At 41.3% G+C, this 25,763-nt stretch overlaps 3 protein-coding genes and 1 long non-coding RNA gene across 5 annotated transcripts; 3 read left to right on the top strand and 1 right to left on the bottom strand.

Annotated features, from left to right (window-relative positions):
* Positions 1–617: 617 nt before the first annotated feature.
* Positions 618–7,984, top strand: LOC118417589 (cytochrome P450 27C1-like). The gene is made up of 11 exons (XM_035823185.1): positions 618–1,001; positions 1,966–2,156; positions 2,674–2,745; positions 3,353–3,480; positions 4,057–4,260; positions 4,759–4,922; positions 5,911–6,077; positions 6,512–6,590; positions 6,813–6,969; positions 7,280–7,323; positions 7,649–7,984. Exons 1-11 carry the CDS (start codon positions 810–812, stop codon positions 7,763–7,765), a joined length of 1,515 nt encoding a protein of 504 aa, XP_035679078.1. The 5' UTR covers positions 618–809; the 3' UTR covers positions 7,766–7,984.
* A 2,874-nt stretch (positions 7,985–10,858) lies between these two features.
* Positions 10,859–16,873, bottom strand: LOC118417588 (cytochrome b5-like). Its single transcript, XM_035823184.1, has 6 exons — positions 16,624–16,873; positions 15,374–15,410; positions 14,528–14,619; positions 13,993–14,019; positions 13,449–13,489; positions 10,859–12,270 (listed from the first exon to the last, which is right to left on the bottom strand). Exons 1-6 carry the CDS (start codon positions 16,756–16,758, stop codon positions 12,186–12,188), a joined length of 417 nt encoding a protein of 138 aa, XP_035679077.1. The 5' UTR covers positions 16,759–16,873; the 3' UTR covers positions 10,859–12,185.
* A 790-nt stretch (positions 16,874–17,663) lies between these two features.
* Positions 17,664–19,273, top strand: LOC118418690. Its single transcript, XR_004831508.1, has 2 exons — positions 17,664–17,871; positions 18,800–19,273. It is a non-coding gene; the product is annotated as an uncharacterized LOC118418690 (long non-coding RNA).
* A 356-nt stretch (positions 19,274–19,629) lies between these two features.
* On the top strand, positions 19,630–24,732 carry LOC118418650. 2 transcript variants are annotated; one of them, XM_035824655.1, is made up of 6 exons: positions 19,630–19,791; positions 21,344–21,520; positions 23,072–23,203; positions 23,442–23,501; positions 23,925–24,053; positions 24,685–24,732. In XM_035824655.1, the coding sequence occupies exons 1-6, from the start codon at positions 19,704–19,706 to the stop codon at positions 24,723–24,725; spliced, it is 627 nt and encodes a 208-aa protein (XP_035680548.1). In that variant the 5' UTR covers positions 19,630–19,703; the 3' UTR covers positions 24,726–24,732. The 2 variants fall into 2 exon arrangements, with proteins under 2 accessions (XP_035680548.1, XP_035680549.1); XM_035824656.1 differs by having other exon boundaries at positions 19,631–19,791; positions 23,928–24,053.
* Positions 24,733–25,763: the final 1,031 nt, after the last annotated feature.

Genomic DNA, 25,763 nt, shown 5'->3' with positions numbered 1-25,763 from the left:
AGGCCGCTCTTCACTTTTATGTCACAGTCATTTCCAGTTTGTGGGGGTTGTCCGGAGCTCGGTAATCAAAGTAAACATTGTTCTGGCGGATGAGTCTGTCCTTCTCTCCTTGAAGCGAATTTGTGCTGGGGGAAGCCACAACTGTGTCATTCTAGACCCGTGAACTCGCACTGTAGCTATTGTAAATTTGTAACAGTTACGTTTTCGTCTGGTGTCTGTCTTGTTGGTTTCCAAGTGCCTTTCAATACTTTGGGTTGATTGTTACGTTGTGTTCTAGAATACCTGGGAACACCTGTTACCAAGGATGTTGAAAAACCTTGCTGTTTCTACTACTAAGGCAGGATCTAGCGTACTAGTAGTATACGGACGGCAAGCCTATTAAAGTCACATTTTGTATGAAGTCACATTTTGTATGCTTTTAGGATTTTAGTGTTGCAGCACATAGCTTCGTGTCACATATGCAGCGACCGGCCAAGGTACAGTGCATTTTATATAGAACTTTATTGCACGACAATTGTAATGTATATGATGGTGGCCCGCTCAGTCTCACACAACCCTATCACGGGCCGCCTAGCGACCCACGATATAAACACAACAATTGTTGACAGTATGCAAATAATGGCCTATATCAACTTTGCCCTTATGCAACTATCCGGGTCAGGGGGTTGGCGGAGGTTGTCTTGAATTTGTTACGTATTGTAGTGTGGGGATCGTGAGCTGGGTGTAAGTTTAGTTGGCATTAGTAAGGCCACATTTCTTTTCAGAAGGAGATTTGTTGCAAGAGTGTAGTGACAGTGCGCCCGTGTGTCATGGCACAGCAGATCCTCCGCAACTCCTCCGTCTGCTCGCTGGTCCGGCCCAACTCGCGAGCCCTGGTGTCAGTCGCGCCTGCCGCCACAGTGCAGCAGAACAGGCCGCTTAAAGAGATGCCCGGACCGACCAACAAGCTGGGGCAGCTGTGGTGGGGGTTCAAGAACCGTTCTCGTATGCACGAGGCTCAGGTAGGCGAATTCCGATGTGTGTTGTCAAGCCGACAACCAGACAACAATCCCACCACACTCCCCGACACTCAGGCCCAGTTTAATACCTGTGCTCGTTTCATATCGATCGTTCATTGATTGATACGGCGGCCATATGAGAGATATGATTTGGGACATTTAGACCATTTGTTGTCTGTGATGATATTCACTGCTGGGAGATCTCAAAACTATAATAAATGTACATCCGATCATTGACCAGGTCACGGGTTCAGTCGCTCTGGTCAATGGACCGGATCAGGAGTGATTGTTGCGTGTTTGTGCAAGGGAGCATTTATAAATACGTGTACACAAAGAAAGCTCCTTGGGAGAATATGGTGTATATCCTTGGGGTGTACGCGTGAGTGTATGTGTGTGTGGGCGCGTACGTGCGCGCCTGTGCGTTTATGTTTCTGTGCGTGTGTGCATGGTCTTCCTTCTTTTTCGATTTAAATTCATGAAAATAATGAATGAATGAATGAATGAATGAATGAGGACCTTTATTGTACGTTTCTACTCTCACAAGCTATTAAGTACAGGTCATATTAAATGATAAATTTCTGAGTAGTTCTGAATAGTCTGAGTACACGTAGTTAATTGGGACTGTTGATGATTATTATCAGATTGATAAACGTATTGCAGGAGATTGCATTCGACTCTTAAGCGCCTTTCTGTATTGTTGTACAAGGCAATTTAGTCTTCGGACTACTATGTTGTATTTTGAATTGTGTCTAAATAAATAGATAAGCCAGTAAAAAATGTACTAGTTCTAGTGAAGTAAGAGTGAGTTATCTTTTAAGTTACTACATAAAACAACAAAGTCTAAAATGTATTTTAGTATGTACAGGTTCGACTTCTCGCTTCTTAAAACAGATAATTTGAATGTAATCATATATGTAGATTGTGCTTACATGTACAATTTCTAATATCTCCTCACTGTTTGGATCAGCTGGAGCAAGAGAGGAAGTACGGCAGGATGTGGCAGTCGTCCTTTGGGTTCAACCCTAACGTGAACGTGGCGCACGTGGCTCTAGCCGAGCAGCTCATGCGTCAGGAGGGGAAGTACCCCAAACGGATCGAGGTGAACTTCATGCAGCAGTACCGAGACTTGAGGGGGTACTCCTATGGGCTGCTCAATCAGTAAGCTCTCATTACTACAGCTTTGACTTGTAAGCTAAATTTAGATAGTGTTACAATAGAAGACAAAAGCACGAATAATGGAAAGTAATCAATACCGTTTACCGTTAAACAACCCCGCTGGGTTTGTATATGTTCCTGTGTGTACGTGTCAAGTCTGTGTCCTGTTATGTTTGTTGATAATAACCACAGGAAGTATAGCTACGTATACAATGTACTTGTATGAAGCTAATTGTGGATCTTATAAAGTCAAGTCAAGCTGCCTCGCCATATGTACACCTTCGCTAAATTGCTTAGAACTATTTCACAAGTATAAATTAAAATTCCTATCATTTACCACTAAGCAATTATGACATTTTACATTATTGATGCAAATTAGGCCCTCATTTGCATAATCAATGTCTATAAATGCCCCACCTGTTCCATGTTTAAACTCTGCTCTTTGCAACCGACAGAGTTCAGTCGAGAGAGAAAGGTTAGTACAGTCAATGTCATATTTTTCTTACCTGTGTATCCATAGTAACGGACCGGAGTGGCGCCACCTCAGGACAGCCGTCAGCAAGCGGATCATGCGGCCTAAGGAAGTCCCGCGGTATGTACAGTGTCAGTTATAGGCAATTATTACGAATAGGGGTGGATACCGGTACAGAAAATTTAGGTCCAGGCACATTCCAGGTCCAGAGGGTCAGGTCCGGACCTGAACCTGATACGCCAAACAATGGTCCATTTCGCTACAGAGGATTCTGTTTGGTGGAGTTTTCGACGTTCATTGTCCTATCTTCATGTAAACAACACTTGCTGCCTCTGTTTTAGACCAAATCTATCCGTAGAAACTTGGTAAAAATGACAGTCAACTCTTCTTTACTTCGCTCGCTTATTTTCTTGGACCTGTAAGGCCCAAAACACATGAACGCTTGACAGTACAATCTCTTCATTTTCGAATCGGTCCAACATCCGATCATCTGATCTACTGATATCGATTTTTTTCAGTTCCGGTTTTTCTGGACCGGTTCAGCAAGACAAAACGGTTTTGTGCCGGTACATCGTACCGGTACACACCCCTAGTTACGAAGATGCTATTTTTGCATGGAGGAAAGTCATATTGTTTGCAAGCAAATATCATACGGCCCGTATCTCTCGATATCTGCCTTCGTTGTTGCCCACATTTTCATGAGACTGGTTTTAATTTTTGTATTTAGATATGGAGACAGCATGAACGAAGTTGTGACGGACATGATCGACAGGTTTAAGGACCTGAGGGACACTACGGGCGGCGGGAAGACTGTGCCGGACCTCACCAATGAGCTGTACAAATGGGCCATGGAGTGTAGGTTTCTATAACGCTTAACCTTACGGCATGGTCATAGCGTAGTGGATGTGGCCACTGACTCTACAAGGGGTCATATTCGCTTGCAGCATTTTGTACAAGATTCATAACGCGTAGAAGACACAAGACGCTCTCCCGATCGAAGTCACCACGGCTAGTTCCTACCCAAACTGCATACGTCTACTCTATATATATGTATGTATGAATAGCAGAAGGTAATTGCGATCATGCGAATAACACTGCGGTGTGAAGAAAGTTTTATCTTGTTTTTACTACAATACAAAGGACATACAGTACAAAGTAGTGTCGCACTCAAGCTTATAATAACGGCAAAACTGGACAAAACAGGATTAATGACAAATAACAAAAAAACGTTTAAGCATGTAAATGGGAACGTCTGATGTACAGGAATAGTGTTGGATAATTGAATTACAGCAAAACAGAAAAAAACGAAGAAAGTTATCCTTGACTATGGCATCATGATCATGTCCAACAATGGTAGAAGCTGTGTGATTTGTTTTGATGATAACAAAGCAGAGGAAAGTCATTTGGAAACATGTTTTCCGTCCTTTTCAGCCATCGCCACCGTTCTGTTCGACACACGGCTAGGCTGCTTGGAGAGGGAAATGCCGGAGAAGACGCAGCAGTTTATCGACTCCATCGCCACCATGTTCAAAACCGCGTTCCTTGTGTCAGCCCTCAAGCCGTGGATGCTGACATACCTCGGTCTCGGTGTCTGGAAGCGCCACGTGGAAGCTTGGGACGTCATCTTCAGTGTGGGTGAGTGTTTTTGCATGTTATGCGGTCCACGATCGAGGCCATTTCTCTCTATCCATAGACTTACCAGTATGTCCTGCTCGTTGTGCTCATTGTAAGCATTGCGAGTGCAAAGATTAATGTAATATGTGATTTTTGTAAGGACTCCAGCTGCAGGAAGAATCTGAGAATTTACATGTCAGTTGTACATTCTGATGGAGATCTAAATAATCACACAAACAAACAAACAATCTTATGATTTCTGTTAAATGTTGTGCAGGCAATCATAATAACATTACATGTACTTATTCTTTTGTGATTTTTGGAGTAGCCTCGATGCCAAACTGTTTCTAGGGCCTACACAGGCCAACTGAGTTAGACACTACACGACAGACAATATTGAGATCGGGCTAGGGGTTAGGCTATTTTTGGAGCAAAGGCGGCTACACTTAAAAAAAAACATATCCTTTTTTTTTGTATTCGTGAATTCTCATTGAACTCTTGGTCGTTCACTCCACACAGCTCACGAGAACATAGACAGAAAAGTGCTGGACATTGACGCCAGACTGAGTCGTGGAGAGGATCTGGACGGGTCGTTCCTGACCTACATGCTGACCGGAACAGACGTGACCAAGAAGGACCTGTACGCCACTGTTACGGAGCTCCTGCTGGCGGGAGTGGATACGGTAAACCTGACAACACGAATTCATATTAACTTGAAAGTTCATCTGTGTTGGTAGAAGTCATTCTTCAGTCAGTCAGTCATAGTCATACGGTGTATCACAGCACCGTTGGGGTTATACCCTTTCTTCTAGCTGAAGACAAGACGGGGATGCGCCAGGTCTCCCGTCCGGGTGAATGATGTAAATCACCATGTGGCTGATACGGTATGGAGGTTCGCCAGGCCTCCATCCGGGTGATTTGAAGTGAATCACCAACTCCATCTCACACCGCACCATCTCACGTGTGGGGGTTCTTTAACGTGCATGGCGTGTGACTCTCCCCATACACGGGACCTCCATTTAACGTCCTATCCGAGGGACGGCCCTAGCCGAAGCTGGGTACTCATTTTCACCTGAGTATAGTGAGGAAAACCGTGTAAAGTGCCTTTCCCAAGGGCACAAGATCAAACTAGTTTAATTGTAATGTCCAACACAAAAATTGGTCTCACCCAAATTTTCGACTGAACAGCACCGGTCTTTGTCAAGGAATGAAAAGTCCACTACTGCCGTTACGTCACGTTATGCAGATAGAACACGTGACTCAGTGAGCAGTGGATCATAAGTTCCAGGAAGTCTATGGCACCCAACGTCTCTGTTCTATTTGCATATACGGTTTATGACTAGTTAGACTGTGTTTACACAATCTCTCTAACAATGACAATTAACACCTGCGGGGTGACTTGGAATAGATTCTTTTTTTTTTTATCACATGGCAAGCTGAATAAAAGTTCTAAATTGGAACCATTCGGCTCCAGATGTCTTACACTGAGGGATGACTGCGGTGCGATAGATGTTGGTTAGCAGAGGAATGAGTCCATCTTGTCCATGTTCAAAATGAGTCCAAATTCTCCACTTGCACGTATATCTGAGTGATATCTCAAAGGTATGATATGAGGAATGAGTCCAGTCTACTTTATACTTTTCCTCACATGTCGTGTTTTTTCTTCTTCAGACATCCAACACAATGGTGTGGACCCTGTACGAGCTAGCCCGCCACCCGGAGCTACAGGAGAGACTACACCAGGAGGTGACCAGTGTGGTGTCCCCGGGACAGATACCTACGGTTGATGACGTCAAGAACATGGCGCTACTCAAAAACGTCATCAAGGAGATCCTTAGGTTAGATCTGACGCTACACCAAGTATTTCGATGATATCTAAATTCATATTTTGTTCATATACAATTCAACGTTGCCATTAAATCTTCTCAGATAGCCTTTCAAGGTCATTTTGTTTAAAATTCTTATCAGTAAGTGCAAATGATATTGCACATTTTATCAATTATAGATTATATAGTCAGTAATGGCGAGTAAAAATGTGACGTGACATTTCACATTGTCCCAAGATCCTACGTAGAGGGTCCAACGTCGTCGCAAATCGCCTGTTGTCCCGATTTGACGACGTTGAACCCTAGCTCTGCGTAGGAGAATGTGACATTCCAGTGTACTTGTACAATCATTTTTTTTATGGCAAAGTAAATTTGTCAAGGGTAAAAATATGGCGATAATGATCGGGACCTTGATATTGCTTTTCTTTTCTTTTCCTTTGATGTAGAGTGTACCCAGTCTTGCCTGCGAATGGGCGTGTTCTGGACAAAGACATCGTACTTGACGGCTACAATATTCCTAAGGGGGTAAGTCCTTCTATGCCTGTCTTTCCTCGTTTTACTCTGTGGCTAACTGTCCACATAGTCTCTGATCTAACTGTCCACAGAGTCCAACTGCCTAATACGGTCTGAAATTATGTTACAAGTTTAAAAACTCTATACTCTATATCCGTACACAAAATAAAGCGCTTACCAACAAGCTTTCAACAACAAAATGGTCAGAATCTAATGTTTGTAAACCCTCCACAGACGCAGTTTGCAATCCTCCACTACAACATGACGCGTGATCCCGAGGTGTTCGAGGAGCCCGACAGGTTCAACCCTGACCGCTGGACCCGCATGGGCACCGAGAAGGTCAACACTTTCTCCTCGGTACCGTTCGGCTTCGGACCCAGACAATGCGCAGGTAAATGGTGATTATTACAGTAATCATCAGTTTATTGCAAATTTTTGCAAGTATTTTCTTTAGTCTAAAAGCTAACTCTAAATTCTGGGTTATTGGGTTTGACTTCTTTTTCGGAGACAACGGAAGACGAAAGATCCCACCTTTTCTATTATGAGTGGGGTTTGTGATGTTGGAAGGAGACTTGTTTTCTTTTTGTCATATCAGTGAGCGTGAGAAATTTAGGTTAAAACGGCAGCGCTACAATAAAACCATTACACATCATCCACTATCAAAACTTTCATTGTATAATCATCAATGCTTTTCTTCCCAGGCCGACGACTCGCTGAGATGGAGATGTATTTGGTTCTTGCAAGGGTGAGTTTTCTTGTAAACGAAATGGATTCTCCACTTGAACATATATCTCAAAGATATGGTATCCCTTTGCAGCAAAAAACGACATCATCTGTATAATTAACTATCAACACGCACAACGTGTCCTCTTGGGGAGAACAGTTACTAGATTTAGACTTATTTAGACTTGGGAGCTGCCGTGTCGTCCGACTAGCTCCCAACTTGAAAATGTACAGTACGAACTTTGGAATTTTCCACGGCTATTTCACCTGTGTCCATGAAAACGCCACACTGAAAACTTGAATATATCTGGTGGTTATGATATTATGATAATTCTTCTGTCATCCAGTTGGTTCAGACGTTTGAGGTGAGACAGCTGACGCCAGGAGAAGTGGTCCGGCCCGTGACTCGTGCCCTGCTGGTGCCCGGAGATCCGGTCCACCTGGAGTTTATAGACAGGCCGTGAGAGGTTGTAATCTCCAAGTAAATCCTACGGTAGCATAAGATATAGTATCAAAAGCTGACAGAGGAGTGAAGCCGGCCTAGGAGTGTGTATGCTCCAGTGAAAAAAAAAACTTTTGAAAAATGCCATTGTTAATGTATTAGACCGATAATTTCGCTCAAAACGTATGATGTAGGCCCTTTTGGAGCGTTTCTGCGCGTCCTACGAACTTGCCATTAAAAATCGAAAATTGAAGAAAGACGCCCGTCTGACTACCTTTGGTCGGCTTTACTCCTTTGCCAGCTTTGACACTATCTTATGGCACCGTAGGATATGCTAGTAACTAGCATATCCTTAAGTACATGGAGATTAAGATGTTGGACCAAGTCGCAGGTTGCTTCCACCCTCCATGGCAGGCTTTGTGACTTGACTCATATGTACCTGAACTGATTTCTGAATGTATGATCTGGCCAAGGAGGTTAACCTCCTTGATCTGGCGAAGTCGATCTGGCCACCAAGCTTGTTATGAGGGCAGTGGCACTTGTGTGTCGAAGCCTTTGGTAGGGTGTAAGTGTATACTAAATTTATGTGGTCAGGTTTGTCAGATATGTTCTGGTTAGAAGGGAACTGGCGATCATGTGATTAATATTTTTTGTTGCATGGTTTACTAGTCAGTCTGCAGGTTGTATCTAAATCACTTCTCAAAATGCAACTTCAATGCAACAAGATATGAATAGGGACCTTCTCAGTTGTACTTATAGCTCTGATATATTCTAATAACTTAGAAATCATGTGGGCATGGTTTCGTTTCAAGTAACATTCTATTTTATATTGTCTCTTCCTGCTTTAATGTGACTATTTGATGAAAAGTTGACACACATACTAGTAAAGTATATGTAGTACAAATGTATATACCATACTACATGTATCCATAAATGAGTTACAAAAATATTTGTAAGGCCACAGCAAGTAAATTTTATGGATGACATCCGCGCGCTCATTAATTTTCGCCTGATTTCAGAAAAAAAACAAGAATTTTTTTCTTCTTCAGGGAAGGCCTAATAGATTAAAATGGGTAAAGGTTGTGTTGTAACCTAACCATTGAATGTAGCATTGACTGTAGTTGCAGAGGTGCAACTTGATAGATAGTTGTAAACTATGGAAGCTATCAGTGTAGTTGCCAACATGGTTAATGCTACCAGTCTACCACACTAGTGTCACTTTAGCTACACTGGTGCACTTCTTAAGTACAGGAATGAATGCCTTGTTGGCTGTGATGCCATATTTTGTCACTTCAACTTAGTTCAAGTCTTGTTACAACGTCTATTTTGAAAATTTGCCATCTTGTTTTTTTTACCCATCTTGTTTTTTTTTCGCCCTATCTCATTATTTTTGCAGTCTGCAGAGGATGTCATCCATAAAATTTACTTGCTATGGCCTAAGTTGAAAGAAAGTTGATGATAATCACATTATAAGTAAAGAGAGGTCTTGCTTTGGGAACCAAACAAGCTGTGCAGGCGTGGCCGCCCTTCGGTCACACTCAGGATTCAGGAAGCTACTGCTCGAGGACAGTATCAATCATGCTGGACAGGAACATGTGTAGACTAGGGGTGGGTACCGGTACAGAAAATTCAGGTCCAGGTCCGGTTCAGGTCCAGAGGATCAGGTCCAGGTCCGGACCGGAACCTGATTCAGTATGACTCATACCAATGGTACATTTCACTACAAAGAAATCTGTTTGGTGGAGTATTAGACTTACACTGGCGTCTTAAAATCCTACAACGCTAACTGCACCTGTACGATTGACTGTAAAACTTGGTAGAAATGACTATAAACTCTACTCTACTTCACTCTTGTTATTTTCTTCCACCTGCAAGCGCCAAAACGTGTGAATGCCTGATGAAATAATATGTTAATTTTCTAACCGGTCCAACATCCGGTCCACCTAATTTTTTCAGGTCCGTTTTTTCTGGACCGGTCCAATAAGAAAAACCGGTTTTGTACCGGTACGCTGTACCGATACCCAGCCCTAGTGTAGACGATGGTGTCACCTCTCAGAGGATGAAACATCTATTAATGTATTCTATTTTTTACTTTTGGGTGGTTTATCCCCCTTAAGGTATTTTCATGGCCATACAACATGTTATCAGAGCCATGTGGTTTATATTTATAACTAATCTCACTGGAACTGAATAGAATGTAATTTCAGATAAGTTATGGATATGCTATTTACATGTGTTGGAAATTTTGTTCCTGCAGGCTATAGTTGATGTTACATGTATCTTCAACATGGGTAAATAAATTATTTTTTCTCTCCGGGAGGGGGATGATCAACTGTTGGTCTAAAAGAAATATCTTGCTACATGTTTGACAATAATTTACTCAACTCAAATCTGATAAGGGTTGTTATGAATGTGGAACATCCATGTTGAAGATACATTTTTAGAGTGTCCTTGAGCACGTCACTAAGGTCAGATCTCTGGGAAAATCTGTCAATGTTTCTGCTCACTTTAGCTTAGGGCAGTCCACAATTTGTATTAAAGAAAAGATACACCAAATCTAAAACGGTGAACATTTATGTGTGTAAGTATCATACACCTGGGTGTTAAACCAGTGAGCACTCTGGTGTCACCCTTTGAAGTACTAGTATTGTTTGCCTCAAGCATCATATGCCTTCTCTCTTCTCTTAAAATGAGACAAGACCCAGGGCTCTAGCCAGCGTCCGTTTTCCGTCAATTGACAGAAATTTGCTGCGTGTGACGGAAAAATTTTAAAACCAATCCGTCAACTTTGACGGACAAAAATCTGATAAAAGCTCCTTGGTGGAAACTACAGGCTGCTTGGGGACGCCGTCCACGGCCGTAAAAGCCGCACACTGTTTGTTTTGCTATTGTTATGATTGTTGATAATGTGTGTCGGTGCCCTTTCGCATACGATAATCTCATTAAAACCCGTTTTTCAAGGTCTCAGTTCAGTCTCTCTAACTCCTGGAATAGTGTTTTCGCGACATTGGGAATTGGCTGACGGAAAAAAATGTCGAGCTGGCTAGAGCCCTGACAAGACCAGAAAATTTAAAAGACCAAACCACATATAATTTAAAAGACCAAACCACATAAATCAGTTCTGTTTGTCACTCTTAAGATTTTATTACAACAAAGGTGTTAACAGAGTGAGTAAAGATAGCAGAAGACTAACTACTCACAATCATCATTACAATTTATCCAAACCCAGAACATTTGCATCATCCTATTAAATACTCTACAAAGGGTCAATAGTCTCACACCTACGAAGAGTGCATGTCATTTGGGACATTAGACCATTTGAATACATCTTTTAACCAACATTATACTGTGACAAATGTTAAAAGAAGCATAATCTCATGATATAGCAGGGCCATATTCTCTAAATCGGACAAAGGCCTTGATTCATATGATTTGCTATGTATTAATCATAAATGTAACCCCTAGAATTATTATCAACATCAGAAGTAGTAATAGTATGTTCATTATGCTATGAAGTGAATAAATTATCCTACAGTAATTACTACTTTTTCATTAAATTTTGTAGATTATAGCAATACCATAAATGCATTTTGCTCAATAAATCACAAAAGCAAAGTTACTAAGGTTGAGAGTGTTAACACTAAATGCTGGGACTGCTTTTTTGCAATGAGCATATGACAACAATGTTGCAGAATCTAGGCATGATGTAGTGTACCAAGAATACCATGATATACTAAATTAGTTAGGAGGAGATGGGAGGGCAGGGGCAACCACAGAGGAAAATATGGGAGTGGTCCTCTGATACAAGGTACAGTTTAGATTCCAGTCAGTTGCTAGTCAAGCAAATTAACTGGCTCATCCAAATTTCTTCCTCAAGCCACTATGAAAAAGGTACATACAATTAGACAATTTTGGGAACAATGCCTTTCTCCTTTCCTCATAAGCTGACTGCAGTGCACACAGCAAGGGGAAATCTATGATCAATATTAAAGCCTAGTTCCTGAATGTAGGTGTAAAGGTAACACAAATGGTACAACATTGTAATCTCCAAGTAGATTCCCAGTGGCATAAGAGCATTAGATAGTATCAAAGCTGGCCAAGGAGTATAGCTGGCCAGTGGAGGACCGCCAACTTTGATACTACCTTATGCCACCGGGAACCTACTTTCAGATAACAACATTGGCCAGTGATCTGGTACTTTTATGTAGGTATAGATTTTACCTTCTACAAGGTGCAAACTTGTTCCAGGATAGTGTACGGACATTTTGCTATCACAAAGATCTTTCAATTATGAAGAGGCAATAGCTAGCCAGTGCTGTTGGAGTTTTACAATGCTTATACTACAAACTGTCTGGGGAGAAGTCAGACACTTGTGTGATGGAGTAGATGGATAGGATGGAGATGTTTGGACCTAACAACATGGTGTGTTGATGTGGCGGGTTTTAGCTGGAGCTGGCAGCCCAGACACGGTAGGCTATAGCCACCACAATGGCGATGACAGCAGGGAGAAGGTAACTGCCCCAGGAACTGTGGATGTAAAAGAAGACAAACGGTCAACATACCATGAGTTTTACTTTAGGCCACACCAAATCTATTTGTTGCTTCTCAGATTTTTTCACAAAAAATTGGAAAGGAAAAAAAAAATTTTTTTTTAAAGGTCTTGGTTCAAGGAGGTCATCTAGAGGTTGTTAGGTTTTTTGGATTTCCAGCATTTCAATGACCAACATTTTAATATTACATTGCAATGTTTCCATCTCAGTTGTATGACATGCACCATTTCCAACGAAATGTGTGTGAAGATTTCCATGAAAAAAAATGGACAGGCAAATCCGAGAGGCAACCAATGGAATTAGTGTGGACTTATCAAGCAATAACAAACAATACAAAAAGCATATACAAGGTTTGTGTGGAAAAATATTCAGCCTTGTAACTGGTGAGGTGAGGTAAGAAAGACTACCGGTATTCTTGAGAGACTCAGAGACAACCTACAAAGAATATGTCAGTGTCTATCCAGGCTGAAATACCCATGATACATCTATCTGATGGATACAACGGGTATGGACTTAATGTGGGCCTACCTAAGAAATCTTTGACTGCACATCAAGCTTGCATCATAAAAGCGAGCACCACCTATATATCAAATGCCTTTATCAGTGTTTAGCTACATGCATTTAAGATAGAAAAAAAAATTACATTTCTTAAAGAAAAATGTGGTTTCAAAACAGATGCTATTTCCAGCACTTATTTTGCTTATCGTACAAGCAAAGCAGCAACAAAGACATTCTTAATGTGTTTCTAATTCAGAATGTGTTCGTGTGTGTGTGTATGCTTCTGTGTGTGTATATGTGTATGCTTCTATGAGTGTGTGTGTGTGCTTCTCTTTGTGTGTGTGTGTGTGTGTATGCTTCTGTGTGTGTGTGTGTGTGTGTGTATGTGTGTGTATGCTTCTGTGTGTGTATGCTTCTGTGTGTGCATGCTTCTGCGTGTATGTGTTTGTGTGTGCATGTGTGTGTTTGTGTGCATGTGTGCATGTGTGTGTGTTCCACCATATGAACAATCATCCCACCTGATATAAGTACTAAGTTTATCCTACCATTAACATGTTCCCTTCTAAGGACACAATTCATCATTACCAAAAACACAAGGCATCTAGTAGCTACAGTCAGCTACACAGTGATGATAAAATGATTATGGTCATTACTTACGTGCCACCATTACCGGACGACTTCCACATGTCTCGTTTTTCCTGAGGACAGAAACAAAAGGCATTTTTGATTTTTGATCAGATTGCTTTACACTTTTTGAAGGCCTGGCCCCTAGAAAGTCGTTACATAACATGAACTTAAATGATCAAAAGGTTGGAACTCAGTGTCTCTATCCTAGGAAAACATTCCTCTGATATTGTAGTACAACTTCAAATCTATTAGATTCTAAAACCTTCTACCAAATTCTCACTTTCACATGCAGCAAAGGGTATATTGACACACATTAAAAAAAACTATAGTTTCATTAGTCTGATTAAATCTCGCTTATAGCAGCCTGCCAAACATCTGCTGGCCTCCTCTGCAGTAAGGGGCCAGTTACAGCCTCAGACAGCAGAGTTTGTGTTACACAGACTACATTTTAATGCATCAAATGAAAAGGAAAAGGACCTTTTTCTGCTACAAACACAGGGAGTTTATTGACTGTTTACAAATATCATTGACAGTTAACCTTAAACATTGCTACCAAACTAAGAAAAGAACTTACTGGATACTTGTTTGCTGCTTTGTCCTCCTGTGCCAAACACAAAACCATAAAAGGCAATATCAGTTTACACATCAATGAAAGTGAAATGAAATCTGAGCAAGAATTTACTCATTTTTGTCTTTTAACTGCCTGTAACAGTCAGCTATTGGCTATGGGGCTGAGTGAGTTTGATTGAGTGAACTGCCTCAATTACACTTTGACTTTCTTTTCCAACTCAATTGTAGTCTTAAACTGGGGCCGAGATTATATATACAGGTGGTTGAGAGGGAAACAGTGCGGTAGATTCAAACTGGTAGGTAACCGGCCTTCGGTGTAGCTCCCGAATTATTGGCAATAGCTTATTACTGACTGGTTACGTTTGGCCAATTTCTGTCATATCGATGTCTGAAGTATCCCTCATGACGTTTGATCAATGTCATACCCTGAATTGCACACAGTGACATATAATAGCTGTTTTCAACAGTCAGAGTTAAAGAATAACTGTTTCCAAATCAACTACCAAAGAAGCCAGATGAAGTTTTGAACTGAGACTTACATCCCGAAGCTCGCCAATCAGGTAGTTCTGCATCAGATCACGGGCATCCTCCGAGTGACCCACATCTTCAAAAGCTTCTGTTCCATCTTTACCTGCATGTTCAACAACAGGTAAGTGCAGATGAAATTTTCAATCACAGATCCTTTTAACATGATAAAAATGTTACTGACCTATGGACATTCTCAGTATCATTTGTAATAAATGGAAAAGATCTAAGCAGAGTTTTACTGATTTTAGCCTGGATCCTAGACCCCTGATCCCAAGCTCAGGTTGGCTATGGGTAAAATTTCCTTGTTGGTCCTAGAGCTGAGGACCTGGCTTGTATAGGAGCTGTAAACAGTCTGACATCCAGACTATACTGACATTGACAACTCAGTCTTCAGCATGTAAAAAGCAACACTAGGGTCCATGCATATTTTCCAGTGTAATGTGACAGAATAAAGTCAATGAGAACATTAATCTGCATATCATCAGCTTTTGCTCGTGGCTGAATATAACACAAATATATCTTATCAATATGAAACTATATTTACCTTTAGAGTGGCACCATTCTAAAGTCAATAATTGATTTTAGAATGGTGCCACTCTAAAGATAAATATGAACACATTGTAACACAACACTCCAAAGCAGTGTTGTGTCACTATCTCTAACCCTCATTGGTGCATTGTATAAACACAACAAGAAAGGAGATTATGTGTCTGTAAGTAACTCTCATGAGAATAAGAAGAATTGAGAAGTGACAGGCCATTTTTGATCCTGAAGAAGCCAACAGGCAAATTATGATCCGTTTACACCTTAGTGTTGGAAGGGAGTTTAGCATTGTACAAAGAAAGGACATTACTCACCTGACTGTTCCAATAAAACCTCCTCTCCACCTGGGTGCTGTAAAGAGGTTAAAACAGATTATGTTACCGTTGAAGAGATTCATTAGTCACGTATGTGCACAGTTAATAGAATTTTCATCAAGCAGTGACTACTTTTTAAAGGTGAACAAAGTTGCGAGAACTCTGTTCACTCGAGACTTCCGTGGATCTTCTGCCACTCACTCAACCTCCTTGCGGAGTAGGGGTAAAATTTGGGAATACGTGTGTTAGCCTTTAAAAAGCAGTCACTGCTTGATGAAAATTCTATTAACCAAATAATGTTACATAATTGTACATAAATTATACTAAAACTGAATGAGGTCAATACTGTTAGGTGAACAGGTCTTCTTGGCTATTTAAATTTTTGAATACTAATATGAAACAATCATTTTTTCTTTGCCAACATGAAGACTCATCTTTAAGCTACTGGCACAATTTTAAACATTTAAACATGTCATGTATCCAACTCAAATCAGTTCTGTCTTGAATTGGACAAAAGACAGGCATGAAATGTGCACGCAAACTCTCAGGGAGAACATTCCACTCAGATAATGACAGCCATTGGGGCTCTATGCGAGACTCAGTACCGACCATGACCTTCATATAACTGCATATTCAAATGAACCTTTGGAATGTGGACTTGTGACATCAGACAAGGTTCACTTGTGTGCAGATGTGAAGTCATGCCATGTGTTTTGATACAGAAAACTTTTGAATAGTGAACATATCATCACTGACAATTGCAAGTATATTACATATTACACTTAACCTCTATAAACGTGTGATGACTAAGCCACATGTTGGAGGGGTCAACGTCCTCTAGGTCAACTTGGTGGACGTGTATGACGTGACCAAGAACAGGCAACGAACTATGGCCAATAGGCTTTCTGTTGGTCTTTTTACACCCACCTGTGATTTTGACCAGTCTTGTAACGTTTCACATAGATAAATGTTGCTCATACACAATTTATGTAACATTATGCAAATTTGCGCGGCATCATAAAGTGGAATAAAATACGCCCCCCTCCCACCCACTTCTTTCCAGCAACACAAAAAAATCTTACACGTAGGTTTTAGGGGAATAAAGTTAACTTGAACAGAATTTCGGTCATCTAACTTTCACTGAAATGTAACTCAATAAGTAGCATAAGGGCATAAAGTTTGCAACAGATGTTAGTAACCTGAAAATTGGCAAAGTATGGCGCGTGTAAATTATAAATTGTTCACGTTACCTCCTCTAAGAACTTGGTCACATCGTAGACTTTGTCGTGAATCACGAGCCATGAAGAAGTGCCGGTAACATGCTTCTCCACCTCCTCCTGTGAGAACTGTTTCAAGTCAGGCTGTTCTTTCTTTTGCTCGCTCATAGTTGTGCTGTTTTGAGTCGGAAAACTTACACGTACGTACTCGGGTGACCTCACTTTTTGTCTGAAAATTTACTCGCCTTGCTGAGCTCACCCGACCTACCCGGTCAGACCACTGACGGGGAGAATCTAAAAATTACTCATAAAAAATGGGAGCCAAACAGCCTATGATCAGAAATATTTCCTTAAATTTATATCAAAGCAAGTTACATAGTTTACTTACAATATATTTTGCCCCTTTGTATCACAATATACCGAGTATTTTTATTCTAAAGCTTATAGATCCCCCACATTTATGATGGTTTGACCCAACTAGTCCCAGTTATCTAAATGCCAGTCACATGCTTCGGGTCACTAGAAGAGTCCATTAGATAAACGGGGAAGTGAAAAGATTCGGGTTACTCAAGTTACTGGTATCCGATGCAATAAGATTGGTTTGGGCTACCTGTTTGTGACTGGGGCCGACTAAGAAGTAACATGTATGATTTTGACCTAATAGACGTGCTGGATCATCCTTCAAAAGACGTCAATATATTAATTACATTAATCATATCAACAGGTGGTACCACGTCAATAAATCAACACGCCCTAGTAAGATGAACCAATCAATGTGTATTCACGGACTGACATGCTTTCAATCTATGTGAGTAACTGCTACCCCTACTCGGACCATTAATTAAGAAAAAAGACTTTAAGTATATGTCGATCAATATTACGCCATTCGTTAGTATCAGATTTTTATCCAGGTGAGTGTGCACAAACCTTCAGCGCACTTAAAAAAATAAAGTTTAGAAGGAATTTTAGATATCCTTGCACTTAACTTGATCAAGATATCAAATGACACTCATTAACATGACAAAGGATTAACAGGTGCCAATGCTACGGGCTGAGCTCAGATCTGACTTTATTTCGGTTCAGGGCACCCGGTCTAGCACTAAGATTGTCTTGACAGAGGTGGCTCCAAGTTGTAAGTTACCTGAGAAAAACTGTTCTTCTGACGTTGAATGACCATGGTTAGACCACGTGTACAGGTTACAGCGCTAGCGCGAAAACAGACTGGGGACAAGAAGACATGTGCGGCGAAGGGAGGGATCAGGAAAGGACGATACAGACCAGGTGAGTATGTGTTGAGCAGGGTTGCCTTTTTAGTTTTGTAGTGTTTCTGTTTTTAAAATAACTTCAACGATTGCGAACATTAGGAAATCCACCTTGGCGCAGTGATAACACTGTGTTGGTGTCAGACAACCTTCCACACAGTATAAAAAGTCTTGAATACGATATACATGGTGCAAGCAAGCACCGGAATGATGTCTAACGTTATATGGGAACTTATCAATCTATGCCCACATTAATCATTCGTTGTGTAAATCTGCACATATTTTCACAGCCGTTCACTTCTCCAGCTTCTTTTGAACAATTGAAATGTATTTCTCACATAATCATAACGCACTAGTCTAGAATCACACAATGATAGAATGTAACTTTGAATCTACATTACAATTAACTGAACAGGTTTAATTACCTCAATGAAAAATGAAGGTATAGTTTTTGGTGTGTCTGTGTGTGTTTCCGGATTTCATCCTGAAAAGAATGAATGGTCTGAGTATAATGATCAACTGTTGCCAGGATACTTTTTGGAGACAGAGGGTGTGGGAGGGGGGTGGTACAAGAAAACAAGTTCGCGCGTAGATGACTTCGCGAAGAGAAGTTCTCAGCGAAATACGCGAACATAAAAACCTCGCGAACTTAAATGAACTTACAGTATTTGTGGTCAGCATAACTCTAGAACCTCAGGATGTATTACGATGATATTTGGTTTGTTGGTATGGGATGGGAAGACAAAGGTCAATGTCAATTTTGGGCCCCCTGGTATGTGACCTTGGTATTGCAGCCGAACTTCCATTTTTGCATCTTTTGACCTGGACGTGCTATGGTTTTGTTTCAGTCCGGTTACAATGATAGCAATCCCAGTAGATAAAGTTGATGCACTATATGGCTTTCGTGATTTATCAATTTGTTGTGACATTCGCTAATGTGTTACCAGGGAATGTAGTCCTGAAACGCCTACATGACATGTCGAAGGGAAAGGCGATGTTGGCGATCCTCAGACAGACGTGCAAAGACCAGCGGCTCTGTTCCCAGGCTCCACGGCGACTTGTTCCCAGGGACCTGATGTTGGCCAAACGGATCCGCGGAAGTACAAGTGACGAGATTTAACCTGTCAGCTTCCACAGGACTATGCATGGATTAGAATAACTGTTAAATGATCCAAGAACTTCAGATTCACAAATACAAGGCGCCACAGCAGACACACAAGTAGTAAAATCACCACTGCAGAGTCAATATACTAGATCGGCAATGTTTTTCATTCAATTGAATTGCAAACATATCGTTATCAAGGCAACTTTGTACTCTTCACTTGAATGTGGTAACGATGAATGTTAGACGAGGCGTATGCATCTTGCCGTCATTTTAAATCTCAACCTAATAAATCTTGAAGCTATGGCTTTAACTGTCATTGTCAGATTCGTTTTGTCTTTGTATGGGGCGGTTGGTGAAATGAAGCTGAGCAATTGTAATCTACTAAGTACTTTGAGGTCAGCACTTGTCACTTTGACGTTAGCCTCATTAAATCTAGCTTATAGCAGCCCGCCCAACATCCGGCCTCTGCGAGGAGGGGCCAGTTTCAGAGTTTATAACCTGTTTAACATCCTTGCTTGATTACACAGACAACTTTGACGTATATTTAAAACCGTTATATGTGTGTATGAGAATAAAGACAAGAAAACGAAGTACAAGAACAATCGCGTTACCAGTCTAAAGCGGGCCAAATTGCAGTACCAGGTGTCGTCGGTATGTGACGCGGCGCGCCTTCACCTGCCGGACTGGTAGACGTTCTGGGCCCGAGGCAGCGACATGCATGACCGAGTTACTGGCGTCTTCAGGAGATGTGGGCTCATTGTATTTCCCCCAAGATGTCATCAAGAGGACACCAGGGAGCCTTGTGGCTGTTTTTGTTTGCATTTTTTGTTTCAGGTGAGTTTGTTTTATACCTGTGTTATCGCAGTGGTGTAAACTTAAGCTGCTATGAACTTAGCAAACGGCAAATTATAAGATTCACGTGTATACTTGTGTACGAGGAAAGCAGTAGCATCTGAGACGGGAATCTTACAGTACGTGGCCTACTGGAGGTTTGCAAATATTACAAATCTTGACTACCTTGTGACTTCTCTCGGGGTATATTTGACACGTTATTGCAATTGCTCGGATGACTACTAGTATCAAATGTAGATTTCAGAACTTGAGGACAAAAGGCTGGTCTAGCTATAGTTTTCAAAATAACATACATTATTTGATTGCACGTTTCGTAAGCTATAATTTCTCAACAGCACTGCCCCTCCCTTTCCCTGGTTATTTCACACCTGGCCATCGGTCATAAAACGCTGTCTCAGCGTGAGTCAATAGACACTAAGACAGTGTAGAATGTGAAAACACGCACTGGGCTTGTTTCAACAAGACGAAGACAGGTGTAACGTTACAACCGAATCTGTTGGTGCATTGTCGTAACAGCTCACGGACACCTGTAACGTCACACACCGTGTTTCGGTTGGTTGCCCGAGGCAAAAAGCCACATTATCGCCGTAGAAAACCATTGCATTATCTTGCCAATCATCCCTACGATTTACAAAAATACGTCGATAAAGATTAGACATCCAGGTAATAAGATACGGACACAGACGAATGATAGTGGATGCTGTCTGAAACGTCTGACCGTTTGTAAACTCATATCCAGTTGCTTGAGTAACTGCCAGCGCTATATGGAGGAGTTTCAAAAACTTTAACAGACTTTTGCTAACCTTCTAGTTCGAGTGGAGGGTTATTATTCCAAGGTCTAAAGCCAAGGTACGCCGTCTAAAACCATTCGCACGGCCATTTCAGTTCAGTTCAGTTCAGTTCGCCTTTCAACTCGGATATTTGTGAAGGAAGTCTCAAAGGAAAACCAACTATCATCCTTAACAGAGACATGGTGAGGGCATACCAGTCCCCTAGTTGAAGCCCGCGATTATCTCCTAGGCCTGTTAACGTTAGGTTGAACCCTCAGAAAGTGTTTTTGCATCAGGCCACAGCAAGTAAATTTTATGGATGACATCCTCTGCAGACTGCAAAAATAGTGCGATAGTGCGGAAAAAACGAGATGGGTACAAAAAACAAGATGGTTACATTTTCAAAATAGGCACCATAAACGTTGTAAGAAGAATTAAAAGGGACAAAACATGGTATCAGAGCCAACAAGGTATTCATCCCTGTATTCAAGATATGTAATGGTATAGTGAAAGTAACACTAGTATCGTAGACTGGTGTACCAACTACACTCATGGAAACTACAGTCCTAGGTGAAATCCTAGGTACCTCACAAGTGTCACTTTTTACAAGTTGATTATTAGGCCACAACACCATATATTCTGGCAATTTTTCGTCATGTTGACCGTCTCCAAAGAAGAAAAAAATCTTGATTTTTTTCTGAAATCAGGTAAAAATTAATGAGCACGTGGATGTCATCCATGAAATTTATTTGCTGTGGCCCCAGGTTGTGTGTCCATTAGACGAGAGGAGGGCTCAGACGTGCAGTTGTCGTGTATCGTCCCGATCCCGAGCGAGTATGTCCTGGAGTGGAAGCGGGGTGCTGAGGTGATTCTCCGGTACACCAGTACTTCAGGTGCCGCAGTGGTCCCAGCTGTGAGCTTCGCTGGGAGAGTTTCTCTCGGTAAGTGCTGGTAAAGTGATTTCAAACCTCTAAGAGTTGTCCTTGGTGGTGAATGTTTTGTGTCCTTCGGCAAGTACTGCAAAATATATATCAATGTCCCTGAATCGTGCGACTGATACTGACAAATGCACTTTTAACACCGAAGCTCTTGTCTCAACTTTCATGTTTGTATACATATGGAATTGAGTGTTCAGTCATCATCATCATTGGCCTCCGTCCGTCTAAAGAGACGATGGGTTTTGGTCATGGTCGACATCTTCTTTGGTGGCTGAACAAGCCGATCCTGGAGTGACAGTCTCTGCCGCATCCTGCGCATATGAAGGTGTTTGTGATGGTAGATGCTGTCTTCTGACGACGCTGGTCTCTGAGTTGGGATCTGGTAGCGTCAGCTTCCTTCACCCCTGCTTTTACAGTCTGTCTCCATGCTGATCGGTCAGTTGCTATTTCTTCCCAAGAGTCTATGTCAATGTTGGCCGACTTAAGATCCCTCTTGCACACATCTCTGTATCTCAGGTGTGGGCGACCAGTTGGACGTGAACCGCACTCGAGCTGGCCATACAGAAGATCCTTCGGAATACGCCCTTTCCCCATACGGCGAACATGTCCCAGCCATCTCAGGCGGCGTTCACTGATCATTGCAAATAAAGTCCTGGAGTTGGACCTCTCAAGAACATCAGTGTTTGTGACCTTGTCCTGCCATTTGATTCCCAGAATCCGGCGAAGGCACCGCATGTGAAATGCATTGAGCTTTGCTTCTTGTTTGGTATATGTCGTCCATGTTTCACTGCCATAGAGGAGGGTGCTTAGCACACAGGCCTGGTACACCTTCAGCTTGGTGTTTGTTGTCAGGTTTTTGTTTTCCCAAACTCTTTTGTTGAGTTTGCTCATAACGGAAGCTGCTTTTCCAACCCTTGTGTTTATTTCAGCATCCAGAGACAAGTTTTTGGTGACAGTGGATCCCAGGTACGTGAACCGATCAGTCACAGCAAGCAAGGAGCCGTTGATAGTGTTCAGTACCGTCATAATTAGGGGTGGGTACCAGTATGACGTAAAATGGACCATCATTGATCATTTTATCGCCTATTGGCTATTCACAAGTTTTTACAGCCTGGACCGTACCTGGACCCGAATTTTCTGTAACGTTTGTTCACCTTTATCCGTAGGGTAACCTATATCCGTTGTTTCTGAAACATGGTATCTAAGAATTTTAAGTAGACTGACGGTGGTTTTAAACTGCTATATTTTCATAAGACTGCAGTTTGTAACCACCGTTCATCGACTTGATATCCCCAAATACCATTTTTAAAAACAACGGATATAGGTTTCTCCACGGATAAAGGTGAATCAACGTTACAGTTTGGTACTCACCCCTAGTCTTAATGCCTGTCTTTGATCAATTACTAGTATCTAGATTCATTGATAAACGTTCATGCCCCTATCGTGTTCACTGTCGGCGTATGCTCAATGGGAATGTTAAACATTAAACATTATTATGCGTGCCGGACATAACTACATTGCCATTAAAAGTTAACATTTTGCTGTACCCCTCAGTTGGAGCGCGGATGGATTTGGGGATAACATCGGTGAAATGGACAGATTCCGGACAGTTTTACTGCAGTGTTAGAAACCTGGCGACCTCTGACCCGCCGGTGACGTCATCCAGCCAAACATTAACAGTTGACGGTGAGCACATACGTCATCGGAACTATCTTTGCGTCACTTGTATTGGTTTTACCGGTCAGGCAAACTTGTGGAAGCTATGCTCTCAATAACGCACCTGGTTCCAAATATCTTTATCATTCAAATGACTTATGAAATGTAAGCATCAGTCAATTTTTGGAAAGGTCATAGAAATATCAAATAATACAGAAAACAAATACATTTAAGGACAGCAAAGTAACTCTCTTTTGCTTTTCAATAGGAATGACTACGATGGAAAGTGACGTCATCTCCAGACGGGACAATTTGGGAGGTTGTACAGGTACTGTCCTCAAAATAATAATTTTTTTTATCAACAATCTAATAATTAAGGGTTTTCTAAGTTATGAATATAAGGTACTGGAGTCTTAACTGATACTCTATACCGTTCTTTTAAATTTTTAATCTTAATGAAATATGTTGGAGTTGACAATTGTCTGGTAGTAACTAGCTATAGAATAGATACTGTAAATACAGAAATGTTCGTGGTGGTTTTATGTTCGCGATGTCCACTTCACCGCGAACTTGAAACCACCGTAAACATTTTTCCATGGCAGTAAGAGACTATAGTGAATGGTGCTGCCGCGAACTTAAAAACCATCGCGAACAGTCATTTTTCCTGCTACCGCGAAATTAAATCCCCGCAAACTTAAATGCATTTAAAGTAATATGCATGTTATCCTAATGTCCAATGTCTGTCTCCAAGCAGATACCAGTGGAGTGCAGTTGGTCACAGTAATCCTGATGACAACAGCAGCAGGGGTTGGGGGGATGCTGGCGGGGGCAGCACTGGCGCTGTTGTGTCGTGCCATGTGCCGAGACTCAGGACGGGATGGTCAGTATGGTAGTACTTTGGAAATATGGGGTGCTGTATACAATAGCGCTCTCGGGAAACAGTTTGGAATTTCATAATTCTTTGCAATTCACCAATTTTTGCTATAAAGCATATTGCAAATAACTGGTTTCTACTGTAATAGCAGAATAGTGGTTATGACATTAGAGATGACAATGAGATCTTATAAATCTATTAATCTAATATACTAGTGACTTGGCCTGTGTGCAATGTCAGTTAAATTTTGAAAGAGCAGATCTTCATGTGTGGCATGTTTACTTCTTTTATGGCGTTTGTAGTTATGGATACATTTGATCAATAAGATTTCCTGAAATCCATTCTTCTCCAAATTAAAGTAAATACATGATATATAACTAAGGAAGCTATTGCTGGAGCAGACAGGTCGAGGAACTCCGATCGGTCATGCTGGACAGGACTATGTGGCAAATCTGGTGTCACCTCACCGAGGATGAACTCAACTGAACATGATTAGGAAGAATCATTATCTGTCTGCTGATAAAACTGTGCTAGGCAACAATGATACTGCACTTAAGTAAAACAAGATGCTGGAATGGATGAACAGAGATAATACGTCAGTAAGTAACATAATTGCTTGTTCCTTTTTATTTTGCAGATGATTCCAGAGTTTTTCACGCTGCTGAAGTGGCTTTCTAATATGGACTAGGACCCCGTTCACACTCAAAAAAATGAAGCGGCTTCAACGTGGAAGCCGCTTGATCCGGATCGTTTTCTTGAGTGTGAACGCTCCAAGCGGCTTGGATTTTCACCGATCCGGCTCGTTTGCAATCCATCCCTGGGAGGTAGTTTGAGACACTTGTGAACAAGCCGCTTGGCTGAAATCGCGAGTGTGAACGCAATGTGGCTAGATTCTATGTAAATTTCCGATTTGCCCCCTGTTGGAGGTTATATATCCATGTATCGGCGGGAGCAAGAACACACGCCACATTGACAGGTTTGCTCACATTACTAATTTTTGTGCCCAATGATAATGTCTGCATAGAAAGAAAAAAACGCTGTAGGGTCAAGGCAAGTGGGATGGGAAGCAAACAAAGCTTTTTTTTATCACACGAAGAGAGAGGAACCACAGCAAGCTAAAAAAATCACAAAAAACAAGCATATCTTTGAACAGATCTCTCTCTGGATCATGATATAAGACTATTAAGAGTGGGTTTGAGAAAACCTACAAACAATGTCGTACAAAAAGTACCTGAAGTCCAGGTACGGAATCACAATCAGCTTGGATTGTGTGCGATTAATCGGATTGTCTGTAATGAGTGTGAACGTAATTTTTTTGAAGCGGCTTGCACGTTGAAGCGGCTTCGACGTTGAAGCCGCTTCATTTTTTTGAGTGTGAACGGGGTCTAGGAAGCAACAACAAAGTTTGCTTCCAATGAAACAATATGTACATCAAGGCCTCCATGGGACCTTTCCATCCCTCCAGAATATTATGTTTTATGAATACCACACATTCAGTTATGATAAATGAATGCAAACAATGTATTCCTTGATAAATTGTATTTCAAATCAGCATTTTACAAAATTTTACAAAATTTTAAAGTTTTAAAGCTGTTACTTTGGTATGCTTCATTGATATGCTGTTCAATGCTGATTGCAAGTACATGAACATGATGTCAAAAAACATAGCCACACATTACAGTTTGGAAAGTTTGTATGGACAACTTTAATAACGAT

This window comes from Branchiostoma floridae, chromosome 6 (assembly GCF_000003815.2).
Source record: "Branchiostoma floridae strain S238N-H82 chromosome 6, Bfl_VNyyK, whole genome shotgun sequence".
Classification (NCBI taxonomy): domain Eukaryota; kingdom Metazoa; phylum Chordata; class Leptocardii; order Amphioxiformes; family Branchiostomatidae; genus Branchiostoma; species Branchiostoma floridae.
Note: the sequence above shows the minus strand (reverse complement) of the source record. Positions and strands in the feature narration are given on the sequence as shown.